The 21,326-nt window shown below is 48.9% G+C and overlaps 7 protein-coding genes across 7 annotated transcripts; 2 read left to right on the forward strand and 5 right to left on the reverse strand.

The window, feature by feature from the left end:
• The first annotated feature begins 160 nt into the window (after positions 1 to 160).
• BDV27DRAFT_78853 (uncharacterized protein) lies at positions 161 to 1,060 on the forward strand. Its single transcript, XM_032077595.1, has 2 exons — positions 161 to 583; positions 701 to 1,060. Exons 1-2 carry the CDS (start codon positions 222 to 224, stop codon positions 972 to 974), a joined length of 636 nt encoding a protein of 211 aa, XP_031933386.1. The 5' UTR covers positions 161 to 221; the 3' UTR covers positions 975 to 1,060.
• Positions 1,061 to 1,630: 570 nt separating this feature from the next.
• BDV27DRAFT_170029 (CocE/NonD family hydrolase) lies at positions 1,631 to 3,687 on the forward strand (the record flags this gene model as incomplete). Its single annotated transcript, XM_032075191.1, has 6 exons — positions 1,631 to 1,922; positions 1,972 to 2,137; positions 2,192 to 2,451; positions 2,500 to 2,689; positions 2,744 to 2,897; positions 2,950 to 3,687. 6 exons carry the CDS (start codon positions 1,631 to 1,633, stop codon positions 3,685 to 3,687), a joined length of 1,800 nt encoding a protein of 599 aa, XP_031933387.1.
• A 571-nt stretch (positions 3,688 to 4,258) lies between these two features.
• BDV27DRAFT_78862 (DUF3176 domain-containing protein) lies at positions 4,259 to 6,055 on the reverse strand (the record flags this gene model as incomplete). The annotated part of the gene is made up of 2 exons (XM_032077596.1): positions 5,602 to 6,055; positions 4,259 to 5,540 (listed from the first exon to the last, which is right to left on the reverse strand). Exons 1-2 carry the CDS (start codon positions 6,042 to 6,044, stop codon positions 4,262 to 4,264), a joined length of 1,722 nt encoding a protein of 573 aa, XP_031933388.1. The 5' UTR covers positions 6,045 to 6,055.
• A 951-nt stretch (positions 6,056 to 7,006) lies between these two features.
• BDV27DRAFT_119616 (uncharacterized protein) lies at positions 7,007 to 8,594 on the reverse strand. The gene has a single exon (XM_032064908.1). It carries the CDS (start codon positions 8,366 to 8,368, stop codon positions 7,067 to 7,069), a length of 1,302 nt encoding a protein of 433 aa, XP_031933389.1. The 5' UTR covers positions 8,369 to 8,594; the 3' UTR covers positions 7,007 to 7,066.
• A 201-nt stretch (positions 8,595 to 8,795) lies between these two features.
• Positions 8,796 to 10,984, reverse strand: BDV27DRAFT_78869 (TAP-like protein-domain-containing protein). Its single transcript, XM_032077597.1, has 6 exons — positions 10,550 to 10,984; positions 10,446 to 10,487; positions 10,121 to 10,380; positions 9,945 to 10,056; positions 9,226 to 9,889; positions 8,796 to 9,163 (listed from the first exon to the last, which is right to left on the reverse strand). Exons 1-6 carry the CDS (start codon positions 10,873 to 10,875, stop codon positions 8,993 to 8,995), a joined length of 1,575 nt encoding a protein of 524 aa, XP_031933390.1. The 5' UTR covers positions 10,876 to 10,984; the 3' UTR covers positions 8,796 to 8,992.
• A 995-nt stretch (positions 10,985 to 11,979) lies between these two features.
• BDV27DRAFT_140504 (glycosyl hydrolase) lies at positions 11,980 to 14,599 on the reverse strand (the record flags this gene model as incomplete). The annotated part of the gene is made up of 5 exons (XM_032069665.1): positions 11,980 to 12,981; positions 13,581 to 13,584; positions 13,635 to 13,720; positions 13,807 to 14,283; positions 14,342 to 14,599. The coding sequence occupies 5 exons, from the start codon at positions 14,597 to 14,599 to the stop codon at positions 11,980 to 11,982; spliced, it is 1,827 nt and encodes a 608-aa protein (XP_031933391.1).
• A 4,034-nt stretch (positions 14,600 to 18,633) lies between these two features.
• On the reverse strand, positions 18,634 to 19,976 carry BDV27DRAFT_78963 (extracellular proline-rich protein). Its single transcript, XM_032077599.1, has one exon. It carries the CDS (start codon positions 19,663 to 19,665, stop codon positions 18,832 to 18,834), a length of 834 nt encoding a protein of 277 aa, XP_031933392.1. The 5' UTR covers positions 19,666 to 19,976; the 3' UTR covers positions 18,634 to 18,831.
• Between the last annotated feature and the right edge of the window lie 1,350 nt (positions 19,977 to 21,326).

A 21,326-nucleotide genomic window follows, 5' to 3' on the forward strand; every position in this document is an offset into this window, starting at 1 on the left:
ATTCGGAGAGTCAATATCATACTAGAACAATTAAGTTGAGGATAACTGTTGTTGCGAAGTGGCCGCTCTGGCCCACCGTAGAAAGACATTTATCGGCTACATCGCCGATCAAGTTACAAGATTATAAGCCTTGCAGCGGCCAGAGAGAAAAGGAAAAGAGGAAAACATCCCTTGACCTCCAGAACAAATCTGGGCATACAAGAATTGTAGAATCGAATACCATGGCCTCTCCTCCCGATCCCTTACTCCACGAGCACCGTTCCAGATCTAACCGAGAGCGACAGATATATCTGCCAGAGGAAGAACGACAACTTCCCCTCATCGCACGGTGGCGACGGGCCGCGCGGGACTTCTTATCGTCGCGACGAGGTCATTATCTCATCCTGCTGCTCGTTTCCGTCGATGTCGCTTGTACCTTTGCCGATTTTCTAATCGAGTTACATGTCTGTGAGTTAACGAAAAATGGTTCTTATGTAGCCGCCGGCTGGGGTGTCACTCAAGAGGTACTCGCGATTATCGGCTTGGTATTTTCGTGTCTCTTCATGCTGGAATTGATGATTACTGTATTCAGTTTTGGAAAGGGGTAAGTTTTGTTTTGCAATTTTTCTCCAAAGCACATCTGTACCAGTATATATATCGCTATGCAAGCTGTCAAATTCACACCACAACCCCGGATCTGAAAGCTAACCGAAATCGCCAGCTACTTCTCATCCAAGTTCCACGTCTTCGATGCACTTGTGATTATTGTCGCATTCGGGGTCGACGTTGCTCTTCATGGCATAGAGGAAGAACTGGGGTCTCTGATCGTGGTCCTTCGGTTATGGCGTGTGTTCAAGATCATTGAGGAGCTTGAGTCAGCGAATGAAGACACGCTGGAGGAGTATGAGCACGAAATCGAGAGACTTCGGCAGGAGAATACTTATCTTCGCCAGAGACTTAATGCGTCTTTCGATAATGCTGATCCAATGGATTAGAGTGTTGATCCTAGTGGACACCGTCGATAGTAATACCGCAAACCTGGATTGAAGCTCTCTAAATATAAATGTATACGCAAGTAAGCAAATAAAATAAAATAATATGAAAAACAAGGTACTATCGGATATTGTAATTTGTAACACACATGCAGCCACTTTAATCTCCCTTCAATACCCATTTCCCTCTCACCTTGACGCTTGGAACTTACTTATACGCTGCAACAACTATTGTTCCAACAGGTATCTCCGAAGCTGAGTTTCTAGAACACATAGAATTGGCCATACAACCGTGGATTCCGATCAAATTCCACACCGTGCTATTCTCATGATACAGTCGTCCTTGGAAAGAGAATGCCATCATTTATACAGTAAGATTTTGGAGGACAGGGTGGATCTTATATCCCCTTTCGAAATTTCATGGGTTCTCTAACAGTAGCTAAAATGGTAACCCCGTATATCCGTGAATCTGGAGATAATTCGGCTAAGATCGCCTTTGTATGACGCACATCATGATGGTTTCTTCGGGTTTACGGAAGAAGATTTCCAACGCACGGACACACTCTACACTAGATATATAAAGGCAGCACTTAACTATTAGACCTGACCATATACTATCTATATTTCTACTTAAAATCAAGTAACGATTCTGCATTCATATGCCTCTCGAACTTGGGCCAACTCTAACCCCGCTTAAGCGGCCGGTAAAACTTCCGGAAATATCGGATAGTCGGTATGACGGGCCCGAGACGTGCACAAACATCCTCCCTGAGGGTTACCGAAAAGGCCATGACAGAGCACCATTTCGTACCGCGACTATCTTCGAAAAGGACGTAAAAATAGCTCTGCGGGATGGTACCCAAATCAGGGCAGATGTTTTCCGTCCGTCCAGCACGGTGGACCCGGTCCCTGCACTAATTGCTTGGAGTCCATATGGCAAAAGCGGGAGAGGTCCTGACCCTTTCGTAGCTTGAATTGTGCTATGCTCATTATTCTCTAGGACATTTCCGTCTGGATATTGTGCCAGGTCGTGTAGGGGTGCCGCAAAATAGACTATCAGGGTTCGAGAAATTTGAGGCTCCCGACCCGGCGGAGTGGACTGCACGAGGGTACGCAATCGTGAATGTGGACCCAAGAGGGGTATATGATTCCGACGGTGATATCCGGTACGTCAATATATCTATTCTCCTCATTATGGAGTCTAATACATTGATAACCAGTTGGTTTGGGTCTGCTGATGGCCGAGATGGCTACGACGTTGTCGAGCGAATTGCTGAGATGCCATGGTGCAACGGTAGTGTTGCGCTTGTCGGAAACTCATGGCTTGCCATGGCACAATGGTTTATAGCCGCCGAGTGTCCGCCACACCTGAAGTGCATTGCACCTTTAGAGGGGGCCAGTGATGTCTACCGTGAACTGCTATGCAGAGGTGGTGTTCCTCAGACGGCCTTCTGGAAATTCCTGGCTGATGATTTTATTGGTTAGTCTTTTATCTACCCAATACATTCTTATACTAATATACGGAGAGGTCGTAACCAGCAGGAAGACGTAGTAGCCATGCTCGACCAATATCCTCAAATGAATGAGTATTGGGAGGACAAAAGAGCGCAAGTTGGACGAATTAAAGTACCTGTCTACGCCTTGGCAAGCTATTCCACATTCCTCCACACAATGGGTTCTTTCAGAGGATTTGAAGAAATACAGCACGAGAAAAAATGGTACAGTACTCTCTTACATTGTCCCGCAAGTTTATGGCTAACAATTAGTTGCAGGCTTCGAGTCCATCCTACCCAGGAATGGCATGACCTATATCAACCGAGTACGAATGATGAGCTACAACAATTCTTTGATAGATATACAAAGGGAATTCAAAATGGCTGGGAGGATGTACCAAGAGTCCGAGTTTCCCTTTTACAGTTCAACAAGGTACTAGGATTTACAGATTATCTTACGTTCGACGGTTCTGATTCGTATACAGGATCCGATTATCAATGTCCCCTTTGAAGACTGGCCGGTACCGTCTACGGAATATAAAAGGTTTTTCCTCAGTGACAATGGCTTATTATCGGCAGTCGCACCGCATCAGGAAGACAGTGTTTCATACCAGTCTGATGTTAAAAGCCTCCAAATGGGCTCTGATATCGAGGAACTCTCTTTTAAATACACATTCACTCAACCGACTTATGTCGTAGGATGTGCCAGAGCAGTGCTTTATATGTCCTGCCAAGATCATGATGACATGGACGTGTTTGTGCAGCTGCGAAAGGCGGACAAAGAGGGCCATCTTCTGGAGAATATTAATATCCCGCTTAAAGATTTACAGGTAGACTCATGCGACGTCGAGAAGGTCAATCCCCTTATATACCTGGGACCAAGCGGAGTGCTACGTGCTAGCTACCGCGGCATAGATTGGAAGCTATCCAAACCATACTGGCCTGAGCACTGTTATGATCACAGAACCCCGGTGCCGCGTGGTAAAATTGTGAAGATGGATATTGGAATTTGGCAGACTGGCATTGCTTTCGACGTGGGAGAAAAACTTATTTTGAAGGTGTCAGGTCACAATATGACCATCGCGGAATTTCCTCATTTACGGGGTGCGCTCCCCACCTACAATGTCGGAAGGCATCATATCCATTTCGGAAGCTCGAACCAGAGCCATTTGTTACTCCCACTAGTGGAGGTACCACATGAGGTTAGCATTAGTCCTGTCTGACAAATATATTAAAAAACCGTCAATGTCACATGTGGGATGAACTACAGACATTATGCCTTTAGCCATTAAATCTGCCAGTCGGAACTAGTTTGATTCCGATAAACCACCTTGGCACAGAAAAAGCTCGACGAACCGTAAGGGTGGCTACGTCGTTTGACACTGCTTTTGTGATACATGAACAAGCCAAAGATTGAGTGGGCCGCGGGTTCAGGTTAAAAACCTAAGCTGCAAAGTTTTATTGATACTATAACGCCTACGTGTTTACTTCCCAATAGATACAGTTAAGGGTTTCTTACTGTTGTTTTACATAGAGTGGATATAATCTATGCTGAGGAGCTTTTGTTGTGGTGAATTGTTACTAGTCTTATTATGTTGGCTCTAGCTAGAATCACGTCGTCGCCAGAGCCTTGATGTGTCTTTAGACAATGCAGACCCTATGCATTAAAAGGTATATCACAGTGGACATCATTGACAGTAACCTCATGAAACTGGGTTGAGGTCTTTCAAAGAAACTTGGCCATAGTACATATTAAACTTTATTTCTAGTATTACAAATTTTGGGTTAAACCTATAGCTATCGGGGAATACCCTTGAGCTTCACGCCTGCTTGTGTGATCTCCAGCCAAACCTTCATCTTCTTCGATACATCTTCCATACCGCTGAGACTGGGGTTCCGCTCAAAGGTATGCTGCCCATCCACAGCCAAATCAGAGAATAAAAGTGCCAGGGGCGATGATTTCCAAATGTATTGGTTCCGGGTCTTGATCATGGTCACTATCAAGAAGATAATCGTCATTCCAACGAGAGCAATGGGAAGAGTCATCCATAGCCAGCGAACGCTGACGTAGGACTCCACAGTCCAGGTCATTCCCTTGACCGAGGCTTTGCAGACTTGATTCCGGGCATGGGTTGTAAGTGAAGTAGCGAGAGATGTGAAGACGCTGCTAATATCGGTCATGTTGCCTTGGACGCCATAGAGAGCTTTAGCAGTGTCGGTGGACCAATACGGTCGATTGGACATGAATAATTGTCCTGTCCCGTTCAGAAGCGGTGTAAGGGAGTTAACCATTGCCAGTCGACTGAATGCGTTGACTGTATAGGTGCACTCGCTTTTGTCGTCGCGCTGCGTCCCGTTCACATAACAGATGTCCGGAGTTAGGGCAAAATTCTCCAGGACAGCGTCGGCTGTTAGGTTAGTGGAGGTAGCGGAGGACGTTATTCGCTCGTTGAACTTGCCGTCCTTGACGGTTGCTTCGTATGTGTCAATACAGAAGTACAGGGCACATTCAGTTGCGCTGACTTGGGGTGGCACTCCGTAGCCGGAAGCACTGATAGCGGTGAAATTCATGATAAGTGGCAGGTTTTTCGTCTCTATTTGGAGGAGGGGAAGACCGTTTGTTGAATTCATGAGGTACATCCCCGTTTGTGACGTGCTGAAGCTGAACCCATTGGGTAACTTATAATCATAGGTCTCTAACGTACTAAACCCTAAGGTGGTTTTTTTCAGCGTAAGCTGATCGGTAATGTTGGCGCAGCGACTGCAGAAGCCCAGAGATTGGTAGGGAACGAAGGTGCAATTCCCGGTCGGACAAGTCGTCATCACAGAGGGACTGCTGGCGCTCTGGTCTTGGAAGATTCCCGTGTATATAGACGCCAGGGTAGAGAGTAGCACTTCATTTTGTCCTGGGCCGGCTCCCTCGCCGTAGTCGGTGTACATACTGGTGTTGCAGATTTGAATCGAAGACGAGTTGGAAGAGTGAACTGGCCGCATATTGATTGCAATCACTTGTTGGACGAACGGGGCAATGGCTGCCGCGACGACGAGAACAAGGCATCCCACTGTCACCAAGTATCTGTTTTTTCCCGTTCAGCCCTGGACCTCACTCGGGTGTATTGGAAAGCTGCAATACCTACCGAGGTATAAACCGAAGCAGCACCAGAGCGGCCCCGAAAGGCCCCCGACTCGCAGCATCCAACAATGCCAAGTCACTCAACTTATTTCCTCGACTGAACCACGACCACTTGAGCTGAGACAAGGCCTCAGTGATTGGGAACGCCATGGCGGCCTTCATGAGCGTGGTTAAAAGAGAGATAACTGCGTTCAAGGTGATACCGTACGGCCAATCTGGCATGGATTTCCCATCGTACACGTACAGCACCACGATAATGCCAACAAGCGATGCCACAGCAATCACACAGCTCAGAATCTCCCATATCCAACTTGACCCCAAGGATCCTGACCCTTGGGCAAGGACAACCTGATCGGATGCCGACAACGGTTGACGCTGCGCCTGGTGTTCCGGTGGGTCATCCATTCGGACGTACGAGAGACGGTATTCATCTTTGGCGTGCTCCATGGTGGCTAAGGTCTATACACATTGCTCCTACTCAAGGTGTAAACAAACACTGGAACAATGTTTAAAAGATTAAATTCAAGCCACAATTCAATCCGTAGGAAAACATGCTTGAAAATTTGGCATTGACGTAGCATCGGGTGTGGCGACGATATATTACCGTATTAGGCTAATAAGTGAAACTAGGGCTGCGATCGGCGCCGCGTGGCTTCAGCTGAGACCCATTTAATTTCCCCTTCCAGTATAGATTGGGAACGTTTTAGCCATGATTTTCTGAGTCAGGAGGTGATCGGCGATAGGGATCTTCCTCTAGGTGCCCCTTAGACTCGAGCAGAGGCTTAGAAGAGCAGTCTGGCTGTACAGCCCTTCAACCTACCTTCCTAAAACCGGTAAAAAGAGGTAGGGTTTTAATTAACATCGGCACATCAATGCACTACAGTGTTTGAAAAAGAATACTAGGCAATCTAGCTATGTTTCTCCGCAGACTACTCCGTATCGTGTGAACGTTGCTACAATCAAACAGTGTCGGCAGTTTCGGAGCCATGGAACCGTTCTACCAGTCTTGGTGGGTTAATAGTGGACGGCGTTGCTGATCTTTTCTTAATCTCCGCCGCGATCGCCTCTTGATCTCTTTCTTCCTTTTCTGTTCTTTCCTTTCTTCTATTTTTATGAGCATTTTCGCCAACTACGGAGTACGTCTGGTGGCAAGATAAACTTCGGCAGCTACAATAGACGTCGGGAGTAGCCGACCATGAATTCTGCCATGTCCGAAGTTCAATTAGGGAGATCCAATGGTGTGATTACAGAGCGGTGTTTACAATTGACTGCGATCAATCATTGCATTCTTGGCAATGAGCTAGACCGTGCTTGCGGTTAAATCTACTCTATAGCAGAACTGAAATAAGATTAAGAGTCGGATTGAAATAGCCACCCATATCGGAACTCGGGTACTAACTGTACTAATTGTCAAGCCAAAGCAGATATCATTCCCATAGTGATCCGGCGAGACCAGAAGTAAAGCAATATCAAAACAGTAACGGCGTATCAAAGCACCCATATCCCTTGACAACACTCATCTCATTCACATCTTCATGTTTAGTCTTGAATGACCATCCACCGACCGTATTCTGTAGCATCTCATAATGTTGACCCTCACCTCCCTTCCGCCAAAGACATGTCCCGAATATCCCCAATTCCGAGATAACTCCCCCAGAATCCAACCCAGCAGAAGATAGCAAGACATTAGACGCTGACGGCGACCGAATACGCTCCATCAGAATATACGCGGCCCACCTAGACTCGGGAATAGAGGCAAGGAAATCTGGAATATCCTCCCCGAAGATATTATGTCCTCCACCTTCCAAGGATGGCTTCAAGATATAATCCCGCGAGAGGTCCGGATCAGTCGCAAGACGACGAGCATGGGCTCCAGCCTCAGACTCGTCGAGCGGATACATGGAGACAAACGTTGACCGGATGAGCGCTGCTTTTTCGGGGGATATGAAACGCTCGACTGCTCCTGGTGTTGTGAGAGCACATTGGACTTTTTTGAAGGTGCAAATGTGTGCTAACAGTGTCGGACATTTAATCGCCATAGAAAGCTCTATTCGCAGACGAGCTTCTTTGCCAGTTGCGTCGTACTCGTGTGCCTCGTACCCGGCGCGCATATACGCGACCGAAATCTCGACGCACTTCGACCCTAACCATGGTGGATGGAAGAGGAGTTCTCGCGATTCAGTTAACGTCGTATATTTTAAGAAATCATTGGGGTAGTCGACTCGATATGCAGGAACGGGTGGGTCGCGATCCCATAATGCGTACTCGAGGGGGCGCTCGTCGGCGATGTTGAAATTGTTGGGCTGCACCACGAATAGAACGGCGGTGTTGGTAGCCACGCTGCTCTTTCTGGGTCCATATGCATTTTGAGCAGCGGCGAGACATGCAGAGAGGGATGCGATGTTGTTGTTACGGGGTAGAGCAGCGAGTGAGACGTTGATTGAGTGGTCATCTCCAGTATCATAGGCATTAGTGCGTGCAAAGTAACGATGCATTTCGGCTGCCCTGTTCGCATGGGTTGCCCCAGCGCACGAGAACGTGTTAAGCTCGACTTGCTTTAGAGTACCGTCGAAAGTCTCTCCTGGTCGGAGAGGAAACTCCATCGCCGGTGCGTCCAGCATGTAATCCGATCGGAAAATGCCGACCGACACTTTTTGCGCATATCCAACTTTTTTCACCTCCTCATGAATGCCCCAGAGCGCTGCGGCGAGGGGATCAACTGGAATCAGGTCTCGGATAGCCTGGAAGATCCATTGTCCATCTTCAGCCATGGCGCAATACAGTTCATTGTAGATAGTTTGTAATTCACATGCGCGATCAAATTGCTCTCGGGGGAATAATGTAGGAAAGACCGTGACACCGACAGGATAGCATTGGGAGGGGTCATCGGGGAAATCAGTCCCGGGGTCAATGTGTTTGAGCAATGAGCCATGATTGATCTGCCAGTCTATGATGTCGGATATTAGGGCGAGACCTCTCTCGTCGGGGAAGTCGGGGGGGTATTGTTCATTTAAAGCAGCCATTGTTGGGTTGTTGTAGTCTCGTCCGTTCTGTTCGTTTGTTAGGTGATTAGGGTTTGGGTCGGCATTCAGGTGACTGTGGCTGTGTCTTTAGCCGCAGATCCCAAACGCTACTTAATTGACCTCTGTTTGATCAGATAGTTGGTAGCTACAGTTTATGCAAGTATCGGTGCAGGCATTGGTGCTCCAACATTAAGGCGTGCTTGAATTATATACTAGGGTCTTGATACGTTATAAACAGTGCAAGACAGCAGACTAATTGATCGCCGAGAGTAACGAGTGGACAAATATCACAAGAAAACAACATGAACAAAGCGCAAACCGCATCGTCATTATCTATTCCAGAAAGTCATTGGTAGGCCATTACCCTTGGCTTCATTTGCTGTCGGCCGCGAGCTCTTTGAGGACCTTCTCCCATCCGTTATCACCGGAGAACGGTGTGGTGTCGATCTCACACTTAGTACCCGGGTCAGGCAGGGTGCCGTCCATGAAATAGGCACGAGCGGCCTTCGCCGTACAGAGGGATGCCTGTCCCAAGCTTGCGTGCTAGTCAAAGGATGAACAGTTAGTGGCTGAGCGTTAATGAACCAAAAACCGGTGAAACTTACCCCATAACCACCATGCTCAAGCACAACACTATTAGCAAACCCTGCACTGATATTGCGTGCGGCTGCAAGAGGTGTGACCGGATCAGCAGTGTTGCCAATGATCAGGAGTGGATTCTTCGTCGTCGCCTGGAAATTACCCGTGTATCGCTCTTTTGGCTTGATCTTCCATTCCGCGCATCGGGTAAGAACAAAGTCAGAGACATCTCCTCCAATTCGGCTGAGCTCATGACGTTGCTTGATAAGCGAGAGCACGTCCTCTTCTCTATTATCTGTACGGTACGAGTCGCTGCACTTAATTCCAAACTGGGCTTCAGCGTCCAAGCTAGGTGGGCCAGATGTGATTTTGGTAAGGTATTCTCCTGCCTCCTCGAGCTTGCCAGTCATGAGGTTATCGAGAAAAGCAGAAAAGTCATCCCAGCCGGTTGGAGAATAAAGTACGCTGAAAATCTGAGTCTTAAGGGTAGTGTACTCGAGAAGGGTGGGAGTGCCTGCAACCGGTACGAGGAGAGGATTGAATTTCACATGATCGATCAATTCATAGATGGCCTCCTCGATCTCAGCTGCAGTGCGGTCTCGGGCGAGCGGGCATTTATCGGGGGTGGCGACGCATTCCTCGCAGAACCCAGTAAGCACCTTGTCCGTGTCTACGAGCATCTGCAAATCGCTGCATGGGGTCAGTATGAGTGTCTCCACCAAGCTAGGAAAATAGAATAACACACCGATTCAACTGGTATTCATGTGGATTGGCGACACCATCGAGGACCACTCTGCCTATCCGATCCGGAAACATAGCGGCAATCGTGGCGCCCAATACGGTACCGTATGAGAGGCCTACCAAAAGTCGATGGTCAGCGGGTCGAGTACATGACAACTCGAGCAGTACGGCTTGTCTCACCCCAGTATCGTAAAAGTCCGTCTTCACCCAGGGCGTCAATAACCCGCATGTAGTCCCGCGCTGCAAAGGCTGAAGTCATAAATTGGCCGGTTTCGTTTTGGGCTGCATAACAGGTGTCGGCAAAGACGCCAGACGACACATTGTTGTACCCCAGGGCGACGTCAGATGCGTTACCAGCGAGTTCCGGGTATAAAGTTGAGGCTGCAGCTCGTTCTTCATCGGTAGCATAACAGGAGAATAGAATGGTATTGCCTGTTCCTCTGTGCAGGAACGGATTTAGCTTAACAATGAGAAGAACAACTACGGGGGGGGTGAACACTCGTACCTTGGGGTAAGCACTACAAGATCGTGGTAGCCACCGGTCGCACTATACACATATCATGAGCTTTACACTGCAAAGGTTTCCAATCAAGTGCAAGAAAGGCTTACGCTTGTAGCATCGGCCCGTACGTAGCTAGACTTAGTTTTCCGTTATCACCCGGGCCGCCGAAGTTCAAGAATACGCTTCCTTTTGAAGGGCTGTTCGGAGCGCGAATCCGAATGAGCTCGAGGTTCAGGGTAGCATCAGCGGCTTCATTGGTGTAGTCGAGGGGCACAGGAAACGCAGCGCACTCCGTGGCCAGGGTTCCGTTGGTCTCACAGGGACTCCACTGAATCTGCTGGCTCCGAGCATGAGGCGTCGGCGACCGAATTAGGGGCGTCCCCTGAGCGACTCCTATGAGGAGCGTGCAAAGCACGTTGAAGTTGAGGTACATGCTTGTTCCAGTTGATTGAAGGAAAATTAATCTGTAGTCTGTGAACCAGGTGGAATCATGACCCCATCAGTGGTCTCCTTATATATTCGCAATCGGAAGTTTTTTCCATCGTCATGGATGCCCAAAAATAGCCACGCGGTCGGACATGCCCATGTCCACTGCATTGGACGAACAAAAAAGTTAATGCCATGGCTTGTATATTGACACTACGGGGGCTATCACCAATCGTTCACTATCAGATAATAAGGCTCAGCGGGTGGCGGTCCACTTGGCACCGGGATGACATCTTCGGAGCAGCATGATGAAGCCTCTGGGCGGAAACCCTTGGCCTTTGATGTGCATCCTCTGTATTGGTCGTTCTGTTGGTTGAGCGCCCTATCCCATAGGCTGGGAGCTCGTATTCTGGCTGTCCCAACACTGGCTAGACGGATAATTGGACACCTGGACACCTTGCTATGTAGGAAGCACGTCCCCACTGGAGGGTGGAACTCCAGCTGTCCGTCGATCCTTACTTGGCTTCTGAACGGCGAGTGGAAAGCAACAGTGACAAGAATTGAACTGGAAAGCATAAGATGGATAGCTGGACGCTGAATGGACACTTCGGGAAAACTGACCAGGGCAGTGCCATGGCCCAATCGGGAATAGCGTCCAAGACAAAGTTCCAGCGCTCGATATCGCTGAATCGAGCATAGTCTGGGGTCATGATTCATGAGTATTGGGCTTCGTATCCGCCGCTCATCATCGAGGATCAGCGCACGCGAACTCGCTCGCCATGAAATATTCCCTCTTGAAAAAACTGCCTTGTTAAAGCTAGGATTGTGCCCTTTAGACCAAAACTCCCAAACGGCTCGCCAAACCGGTTAACCGCAATTGTCGTTCGACATGCAAAATCTTTCTCGATATCCGGAAGCGAGGCAGCTTTGAACTGTCCTGCCAAGTCTGCATGCATAAGCGAAGTGATACGTCTACTGCTTGAGAAGGATAAAGGATCTTTCCAAACAATGAACTTCCCGTCGAACTCCTGAAAACCCCTACCACCAAGTTAGACCGGCCAAACCAGCACTGCTTCTGCTGGACCATGCGCCCCACAGATCCTGGGAGTCGCTACATGGGTTTCTGGGCAACAATTACTAGGAAGTCGAAGAGCGCATGCATGGTGTTTGCCATAACCTCCCTCCGAACTGCAGCGTTAAGCACCATCACCTCTTCCTTCCGCCAGCCAAGTATATCCGGAAGGATGGAGGCTGTAAAGGCATCCACGCCCTCGACAAAGTTCACACGGTTGAAGCTACCACATTCCTTCAACCGCTTGTTCTTTGGCCAGCTCCCAAGTGGGAGCTTGAACTTCCGTTCGTCAACGATCGTAAAGCCAGCGTCTTCCACCCAACCATGCATATGCGGAGCCGGATCCATGGTTTGTCCAATCCGCAGACACCCCTCCTTGAGCGCATCCATCATCTTCACCGTGTTACAATCGGGCGGTAAGCTGTCATCCTCCGAATATAGTGTATTGATCGATTCCTGCAGCTCCAGATATCCCCCCGGTTTCAGATTCCCAAAGCATTGCCTAATCAACCGCGGCCAGTCCTTAATAGAACCCGCCATGTAGCGACAGTGGATGAGATCATATTTTTGGCCCTCCTCCACCCAATCCCTCTCAACATCGTCAATGTAGAATTTCACGTTCGGCGGCACCCAGCGCGGCTGGATAGGACTGATATCGTTGCCGACGATCGCTTCGGCGGCCGGGTATTCATCGCCCAAGTGGATGGCCCACACCCCGGTCCCGGTACCAATATCGAGGATCCGCTTTCCCGCCAGATCGATCGGGGCTAAGAATAATCGATTGTGCAACAGTCGGTAGTAAATATGGTGCACCATGTCCAAACGTTCCTGTTCGACTTCATCGTTGGGGAAATGGTAGTTTCCGGCGTGCGTGCTGTGATAGCGCCGACCGTGGCGGAATTCGTATTCGAGCACCGTGGATCGTAGGGACGTACTGGCCTCGGACGAGGTATCGTCGGTCAGATCGGGGGTGGCCACTCCCCAGTCAACCTCAATCGTGTCTTCATAGTCGGCCATCGTAGTTGTGAGGTCGTGGGAATGCTAAAAGACATTTTGGTGGTGAGTGAGTAAGGGTTTCTCTGGCCACGTTTTCTCTTCAAAAGCGGGGAACCTCGTGTTTTCCATTGTTTTATTAGACCGATCGATCGGGACCCTAAATTACATTCTCAAAAAAAAGATACGAGGGCCAGAACATCGTATTTTCGGAAACATCGAGGCTGTCCCATGGATCGTTAGCCACTCCAAACCAAACGGTGAGTCTTGTTCATCGTGTACTTGTTTGTCGCTGACCATCAACGGCTGTGGTGTTTGTGAAAACGGACGATCCGCTACGTCTTGGCAACACCATCAAGAATCTCCCTCCCCCAAAAAACGGAGAGGGTAAAAGATAGAGAGAAAAGTAAGTCGCGGATATTATTATTAAATAATAACATTAAATGGTATCAGTATGCCAATCGCACGTCAGGATATATATATATATGCATGCAGAAGTTCATTTCTCCCTCCATTTATACGGTGGGCCATCCATCAACCCAGTTCAGTCGGTTCCACCCAAACTGATAGCTTTCAACAGTCAAGTCGCCATTCCGAGGCGCATAGTGGTAGTATAGGACTGGTCCCAGTGCCGGGTCGGCCAATACACCCCTGAAATACGTGAGTGACAAGTCTTCCAAACAGATTGCAGAGCTACTTACTGTCCGCCAGGGCCGTAAACATTATCATGGCTTGCGAGCACAGTTGTGCCCCCACTTTCGAGGCAGGACACTCCATTTTTATCGACCTATAGCGATGCGAGTTAGTACCAACATTGAAAATGGAAAAAATAAAATAAAATAAAATAAAAAATAAGGAAGCGAAACCACTTACGAAATCACCTCGGCCACTCGAGGAACGGCACACATTGATGCGGTACTCCTCTCCTTGGGGAGGGAAATTGGTCTCGTATCCATTAGCCCTCCCGGAGGAGAAGAACAGGTAGTAAAAGTCGAGGTAGTGGAAGAGGTAGGGTGCCTCAATGGCATGAGGGGCGGTTGCATTGTAAGCAATGTTGGCCGCGGGTGCGCTGCCGGCCTTCAGTGGGCTATCCATATTAATTTGGTACAAGCCCTGCCAATAAGATCCAAAGGTGAGAAGTCCCTGGTCTCCAATCTTGATCCAATTGGCGTCAATGGTGTTGTACCCCTGAGAGCCGTCGGAGCTTAGACCAGTGCTACCGTGGTCGGTCCAGCTGCCGGGTTCCATGGTTTTGGAGGTTGCAACCCCGATAACCGAGTTTTGAGATCCCAGGGTGGAGACGGCATAGTACATGTAATAGTCGTCGCCCTGTTTGTGCAGATCTGGGGCCTATGAAAATGTTAGTAATTGATTCGAGAGCTTCTCACACAGGAAAAGCAAGACTTACCCAGAGGTTCGTGCTGCCGGGATGGTTGACGGTCGAACCACCGGGCAAGGCCTCGCCCAGTCTCGTCCATGGCCCACTGAGAGACTTTGCAGAGCTGACCTGAATGCCACCGGCGGTGGAAAACAGGAAGTATGTGCCGTCATCTCGTCGCCAGAGACCAGGATCATGGGCCCAGCAGTCACCGTTGCAGGGACTCGGGTTTGCGTAGGCGTTGACCAACGCCAAGGGCAAGGACAGGGCAGCCAGGAGGGAGAGCATGGTGAATGACAATGGAAGTGGACTGCGTGTGCTCATTCATGCAGCAGATTTCAGCGGGCTTCCCGGGGGTTTATGTATGTAACCCCCTTTTGCTCCCTAGGACTCCCCTTTCTTGTCCTGACATCACGACGGAGAATGTTCTGCAGTATTTTGGTGGGACAGGTCACAAGGCGCCGTGCACTGCATCTTTGCACTAGGGTTTTCCGCTAGTGACTTGTGTCAATCCAGAAGCTAGCAGCATGGATTCAAAACAGCCAATTGTGAAAGATGCAGATTGTTAGCCCCGAGTCAGGCTGTGTTTTCCTGCAGTGTATACTTCCGGCGTCTGACAAGATTAGGATTCATACTAATGGTTTAGCTTAAACTTCAAGTTCCCTTGCAGGACAATCTCCACAACCGCCCACATCACGGAGCCACCAGGCGGGTCATTTCTCTCGCAAGGCACAGCAATAATCGGGCAGCAGCACTGATGCCGAGATATTTTCGCTTAAGCGATGGGGGTGATATGAAATACGGCAGTACCTCTTACTCCGAGGACCAGACTGTGACAAGTCACTGGAATGGCGTGCTTAGACACGCTAAAAACGCCACCCAGAAAGAAAGAAGTTACTAAGGGAAATACTAACACATGTTAAAGTATGTACTAGGGCTAGTTATGGGCAAGGGTGTTGGTCTAGTATTCCAAATGACGTAGTCATATGCTTGCATTTTAGTTGGAAAACCTGGGAAAATTTCCCGTGATTCCCGCAGCCCTGAAAGTTTCCCCCCTGAGACTAGACATACATGTTGGCAGATGCAAGGGAAAAAAATCAATAAATGTCCGACTCCCAGGGGTTACAGTTCGAGCAGTGGATAGGTAACAAATCCATGGTCCAGGATCTTTAGTATTATTGGGTATATCCATTTGCCTTAAAGATTGCCTTTCACCGACTTTTACCCATCCCGAGTTTAACTATCGAAAATCTCCTGGCGTCTAGCAACGTCGATCGCATCGTCTCCCCCACACTTGGCTGGGCGATCTTCGACCGCCACAGCAGCCATCGGCAGTGGGTTATATTAATTCCACGGCAGTTGACTTGTTGGTGTAGGCTTGGAAAGCTCATAGAAAAGGAGGACAGCCCACTTAGGGCAGGATCCTTTTTCTGCTATGATGGGTAAATGTCGCAATAAGACACTCGATATGGCAACAGTGGGGGGGGCGCACACTCCTCATCACAAGTACTACTATTACTATTACAATCCTTATTATCCACTTATTTTCCACTTATTTTCCACTTATTTTCCACTTATTTTCCACATTTCCCGCGTCGCATAATAACCCCACTGCGGTCCATGGTAGTCAGACTTGGACCTCACGGATACCAGATGGCAGATGCCCCATGCTAACCCATGCAGACCGATCCTATAACAATTTCAGATAGGCGTATTCTGCACACCCATAGAGATATAGCTCCTGCCTAGTATGATCACCCGAGGTGATCGCCTGAGTGGTTATCTCATGTGTATAACTCCACCGCTTGGGGTCTCATTGGACGGAGGCAAGTGGGTAGACATTGGACGACATTGGACAACCACCACAAGAGAAAGCGCAGAGGGCCAAACCAGGAAAAAACCAAGGGACCAAAAAGCAAACTAAAACTACACTATCACATTTCCGTAGTATTCCGCGCTGCCAAAAACTTCGCACCATCTTCGTATCTTGAGGTTTGTTCCCCTCATGCCCTTGGCAGTAGTGCCTGCAGTCAGCCGTGGCGACGTGGCATGGTCCAAGCAAAAGACAGCGATAGTTGGGCATCTCACACTCTTCCGCGAGGCTCTGTGTTTTCTAGTGTGTGCTCTGTTGTACCCATACAGATTGCGCTCTGAGGACCAACACCGATTTCCAGAATGCGGCTGAAGTTCATGAGTCCAACCGAAGGGCATCGTATCAGGCCCACTACTCCACATCGAATCCTTCCGAGCCCAGACCTGCGTGAGGGGAAAGAAAATAAGCAACTGTGGCTATGGCTCTATTTTCTCGTGTTGTCTATTACTAACACAACCACAACCTTCTTCGAGCCCTTCTTCTTCCCTCTATTCGACCTACTCTTTTTGGTGTCCTGATGTGGGGAAGCCGAGGATGGATCGTTGGTCTTTTTTTCTGTTCACAGGCAAAAGTCTGTGCGAGCCGAACACGGGTTGCCTAATAGTAGGCTGTGCATTTTAACAAGAGAGAGGGAATAACCGACTCTTTGTTGTCTGTTCGGGGTCTATTGTCTAAAAGGGCAGAGCATCCTTTAGCGTTGTTCTCCACTGCTTGGGACTCTCGGCTGCTCCTCCTCCTCCTCCTCCAGATCCAAGAGACCCGGAAATCGGAAGACACAATATTATGAAAACTGAATGTGACGGTCGGCGAAACCCGCCTATTCCCAAGAGCACGGAAGTACTTTGACCTATAGGATGATACGCATTATATATATATAAAAAAAAAAAAAATATCAACCGCAAAGTTTCCGAGCGATTCTAAACCAAAGCAAGCAAATATTCGGGTTTGGCTTCGTGAAAAATACATAACATGTTGTTGTTAACGAAAAGAACTAACGGGGCTGAACTCACAGGCTAGAAATAGAAACATTCTAGTGGGACAGTGGATCTGTGTAATTTCCAGATCCACGGCTATATCGATAGATATGCCATATGGACTTCAAGACCAAATTCACGATTAGTCCAAGATAGGAGTCGGAAACGGTGCTCGGACTGCTCAGCTCAGCCCACTTGCCTCGGTGCGCGGGCCAACACAGGCCCAGTTTTCCGATCGCCGAATACTTCGCTGATACACTCGAAAGAATCGATACTCGACTCTGGGGAAACCCGGAGATCTTGTATCCGAGGTATCTCCGAGTCTCTTCCGAGAATATCTGCCGAGCGGTGCCGCTTCGAATCTCGTTGCGTCCTACTCAATTTCTACCCAAACTTCTTCATAGGAGTTCCAAGTACCTCAATCTACACGCTCGAGCTTGATATCTTGTCATATCCCAGTTCTACAAAGTTTCGCGACGTGAACTAACCCCTTCCGCAGGGGGATCGCCAACAAGCAGGCATTGTTGCCTAGATCGCAAAAAGAACAGGGACGCGTAATGCAAGACCAGGCATCCCTGTGTTCTGACACGGGTTATTAAGATCGCCTTTTCCCCCCCTGAATCTTGCATGCTGTTATAATCCATATTGAAACCTAGAGGTCGGATATTATTATGTTCATGGTTCATGGAAGCATGGCTGGAAAAGGTAGGAGTCGGACGAGGTGAGGCGAGAATAAGTTCGCAGTGGGTGATAGAACATCCCGCTTTTCCTGGGATATTAAGAAATAATTGGGATGCGAAACTGTGGCTCTGACCTCTTCTATAGATAGCACTAAGACATATAAAAAAGCGCCGTCGGTCGTCTAGCGAGATAATGCTTGCACGATCTTCAAATGGATCGGCATTCTTCGGCGACCGTCATGAACGCTAAGCTTCATCGACACGAATCTTATCTATACTGGCTAATTGCTCAAAAATTGGTGGTTTCAAGTATATCCAATTCTCGGTCAAGCTAGCGCTTAGATCAAGCGTTAATATTAACTGTCTCCGATCGTGGGATCGTACATATTATCCTGGAACTTGGAGTCCGCCATTCTTCACATTTGGTGTTTCAATAAGACCTGGATAAGTTAATAAGGGGAAAGGCGATACTTCCCATCTCGAAGCGCTTGCAGAAATCGACTGTGATACTGCGTACTGTGCTTATCGTCGAAGTTAAGCTCGCCTTGTCGGTTGAAGATGTTTCATGGACAAGCGACTTTGGAGGCCGTCAGGACTCGACTCACCTGGACCCAATGCAGTTCAGTCAAGCTAGGCCAACTCTAGTAAAGTTATAGTCGGCCTAAAGAAATACTTACTTGTTGTATTAGGTTATTGGAGCGTTGTAGCTGCTAGAGCTACATGTTTAGATATTTGCATCATGGCGTTAATTTTAAGTCTCGCCGGTTGGCATACACTAATGGTCTATATTGTCTTCTCTGTTGAGCTCTATAACATTAAGGAGTGACTAGACATTAAGGAATGGCTATAAATAAATACATAACAGCATATCAAATCACTATATGCAAGATGTCATTAAGGACCGTAAAAACCTCATTCTTGCTGCATATGAGGTACTAGAAAGCATAACTCTTCAATCGGCGTCTGAAGGAGAACGCCATATACTATATCAGCTTAGTTGCGAACAACACTGTGATGGCCACCATGCCAGGTCTTGGTCTCGGTGGGAGCGGGTTCATTGCCGGTTCCTGTAGGCTTGGTGTGGATGTGGTGGGATCCAGTGCCGGTGGGCTTGTTGGTCTCAGTAGTGGTAGAGGAGGGCACCTCGGTGGTTGTGGTCTGCTCGGTCTCAGTGCCAGTGGGCTCTGGGATAGGAGGGATCACGATGGTAGTAGTGTAGCCCTGGGTGTTGGTATAGGTAATGGTCTCGCAGCGCTCGCAGTGGTGTCCACCCTGACCACCGGGAGCAACGGTGGTGGTAGCACCAGAGCCACCGTTGCCAACTGTGACATACACGGTGACGGTGGAGGCAGGAGGGCAGGTCTCGGAGCCATGACCACCACTGGGAGCAGGGACGACGGCGGTGGTCTCAGCAGGGGCAGTGGAAGCGGCGGTAGGAGTGGAAGTCAGGACGGTGGTGGTGGTGTAGCAGGTGGTAGTCTCATAGGTGGAAGCAGTCACCCAGGAACTATAGTAGGTGGTGCCACCTTCGGTGTGGACTGGGGTTGAGCAGGGCTTGAAGGTCGTCTTGGTAATGGTGTCGGTGATCGTTGAGGTCACTGTGGTTCCGGGAACAGAGCCAGAGCCTCCGGGAGCAGTGGTGGTCTGAGACTCACCACCCTTTCCTGTCTCGGTGGGCTTCTCTCCGCCGCCGCCACCGGTAGGAAGAAGAGTATGAGAGTGGGTGGCACTGTGAGAGGGAGAGGTTGAGTTGAACCCGTGATGGTAAACTCCCGGCAGTGCGAGGGCAGAGCCGGCAAGGGTAGACAGCAAGAGCATAGAACGCATGGTGACTTGAACTGAGTAGATCAGCTACCTAAAAGAAGAAGCGAGGGCGAAGGGCTGCTAAACGAAAGGTAGTATGGATTGAGAAGAAACGACTGTAGTACTTGGTATTGGTGGTATGCTAGCGCTAGAACGTAAGACGTATAGATCTAGAAAAACCTGAAGAAAAAGGTAGATCGCCTCGTCTTTATATAAGTCAGTCACGATATGCTCCCATACGACTTGTACGTAATAGCAGCACACCCACACTTCCCCAAAACAGAATAGAAAATTCTATAGCAGTCACCCCATTGACCGGCAATACCGGAGGGCCACAGTCCCCGTGGCCCTATAGAAGAACCGTTGTAGGGACTATTGAATTTCGGATCCACAAGCGTAGCATTAGACCCTGTGGCGACTCCACTTCGGCTCTTTGCCGACGTCGAGGAGAATTTTCCCGAACGCCGCAAAAGCTGCGAGCTGTCAGTTCTGTCGATCGCGTCATTGGCTGTGCATAAGCATCGCAGGCTTCCTATTCGGCCGTACCGTTAAAGGTCTCAGAAGCTGGTGTAAGAATAGGGCATTGAACCAACCCTCGGGATCTCAGGGTCTTCAGGGTGATCCATGGTTTGCTCGTCAACAGCCGCTAAGCGAGTGTGGCGCACTGCCGCCAATCCAAGTCTGAGACCATCGCGAAGAGCCGACAGAGACTGACAGATTCGACGTCATGGAGTATGGAGCTCAACATTCGACGGTCTCCCTTACTAGTCCAAAAATTGCCCCTAACCGAGACATAGCATGCGAGCCAGATCTTCGACACTGCAATCTCGATCACCCCTGGCAGCCCCCTAGTAGGTCGTCTAAGGTGATAGTTGGGAAACACCAGCATCTATAATGGGAGCTCAAGAAGACTATGCACATGATCAATGACTTCACTTGTTCAATGAAGCCAGCATTTGCGAGAAACGGCAAGTGTGGCTGAGACATCAGTGCGGGTGTCGTTCAAATGTGCGGTATGATTAGTGGAGTTCCGGATATTCTTAACTGACTTTTCGTATCCAAGAACGTCAAGAACAATTGTTTCCTTCGACCCACCCCATGGGCTCACTCTTCTGTTGCCTTGACCACGGCGATAGTCGACTCGGGGACAGAGTGTGTCTTCCGCGACAAATTAAGATCGTGGCTAAGGAATCCGATCGGTCTAGCCTCTGTAACATGCTTCTGCAACCGTCGTATAGCGACCTTGTCCTGGTTACAGATGGCTGTATGACTCGCACTTGGACGTAATGACGAGTGAAAGGCCTAAAAGTCTGGAGAGGATGGTGTTGTTGGCCTGGAGAAGATACCGCGGCTCACATTTCGGGAACGGTTTGGATGGCGATAAGTGGAAATCTTTGCCGTTGCCCAAGTAATAGTAGGGTTTGCTCCACCAGAGATAGTCTGTCTGGTCCGTGCTCATTTATTCGCGAGTTTCGATGCTGCGGAATAATGGTCCAGCTGTTTTGCTGCGGCGACCTTCCATTTTTCCTCATTCCTTGTTGGCAGAGTTAGAGTAGGCCTTAGCGCAATAGCACGGCACGCGTAGCTTGCTAAGCTGACCAGAACGGCTGTGATATAACCTCCTGCTGTTCGGCACCTTTCGCATACTTTCACTGACAGTAGTGTGTGATGTCTTGCTCATGGTC

This window comes from Aspergillus caelatus (assembly GCF_009193585.1).
Source record: "Aspergillus caelatus strain CBS 763.97 unplaced genomic scaffold BDV27scaffold_4, whole genome shotgun sequence".
Classification (NCBI taxonomy): domain Eukaryota; kingdom Fungi; phylum Ascomycota; class Eurotiomycetes; order Eurotiales; family Aspergillaceae; genus Aspergillus; species Aspergillus caelatus.

Bases quoted from the DNA above. Each gene is read 5' to 3' on its own strand.
- BDV27DRAFT_78869 (XM_032077597.1), bottom strand. From the start codon at position 10,875: ATGTACCTCAACTTCAACGTGCTTTGCACGCTCCTCATAGGAGTCGCT. The intron at 10,488-10,549 runs GTAAGCCTTTCT...ATATGTGTATAG, and splicing joins TACGGGCCGATGCTACAAGC to TGCGACCGGTGGCTACCACG. The intron at 9,164-9,225 runs GTAAGTTTCACC...TCCTTTGACTAG, and splicing joins TTGAGCATGGTGGTTATGGG to CACGCAAGCTTGGGACAGGC.
- BDV27DRAFT_78963 (XM_032077599.1), bottom strand. From the start codon at position 19,665: ATGCGTTCTATGCTCTTGCTGTCTACCCTTGCCGGCTCTGCCCTCGCA.
- BDV27DRAFT_119616 (XM_032064908.1), bottom strand. From the start codon at position 8,368: ATGGCTGAAGATGGACAATGGATCTTCCAGGCTATCCGAGACCTGATT.
- BDV27DRAFT_78853 (XM_032077595.1), top strand. From the start codon at position 222: ATGGCCTCTCCTCCCGATCCCTTACTCCACGAGCACCGTTCCAGATCT. The intron at 584-700 runs GTAAGTTTTGTT...CGAAATCGCCAG, and splicing joins GTATTCAGTTTTGGAAAGGG to CTACTTCTCATCCAAGTTCC.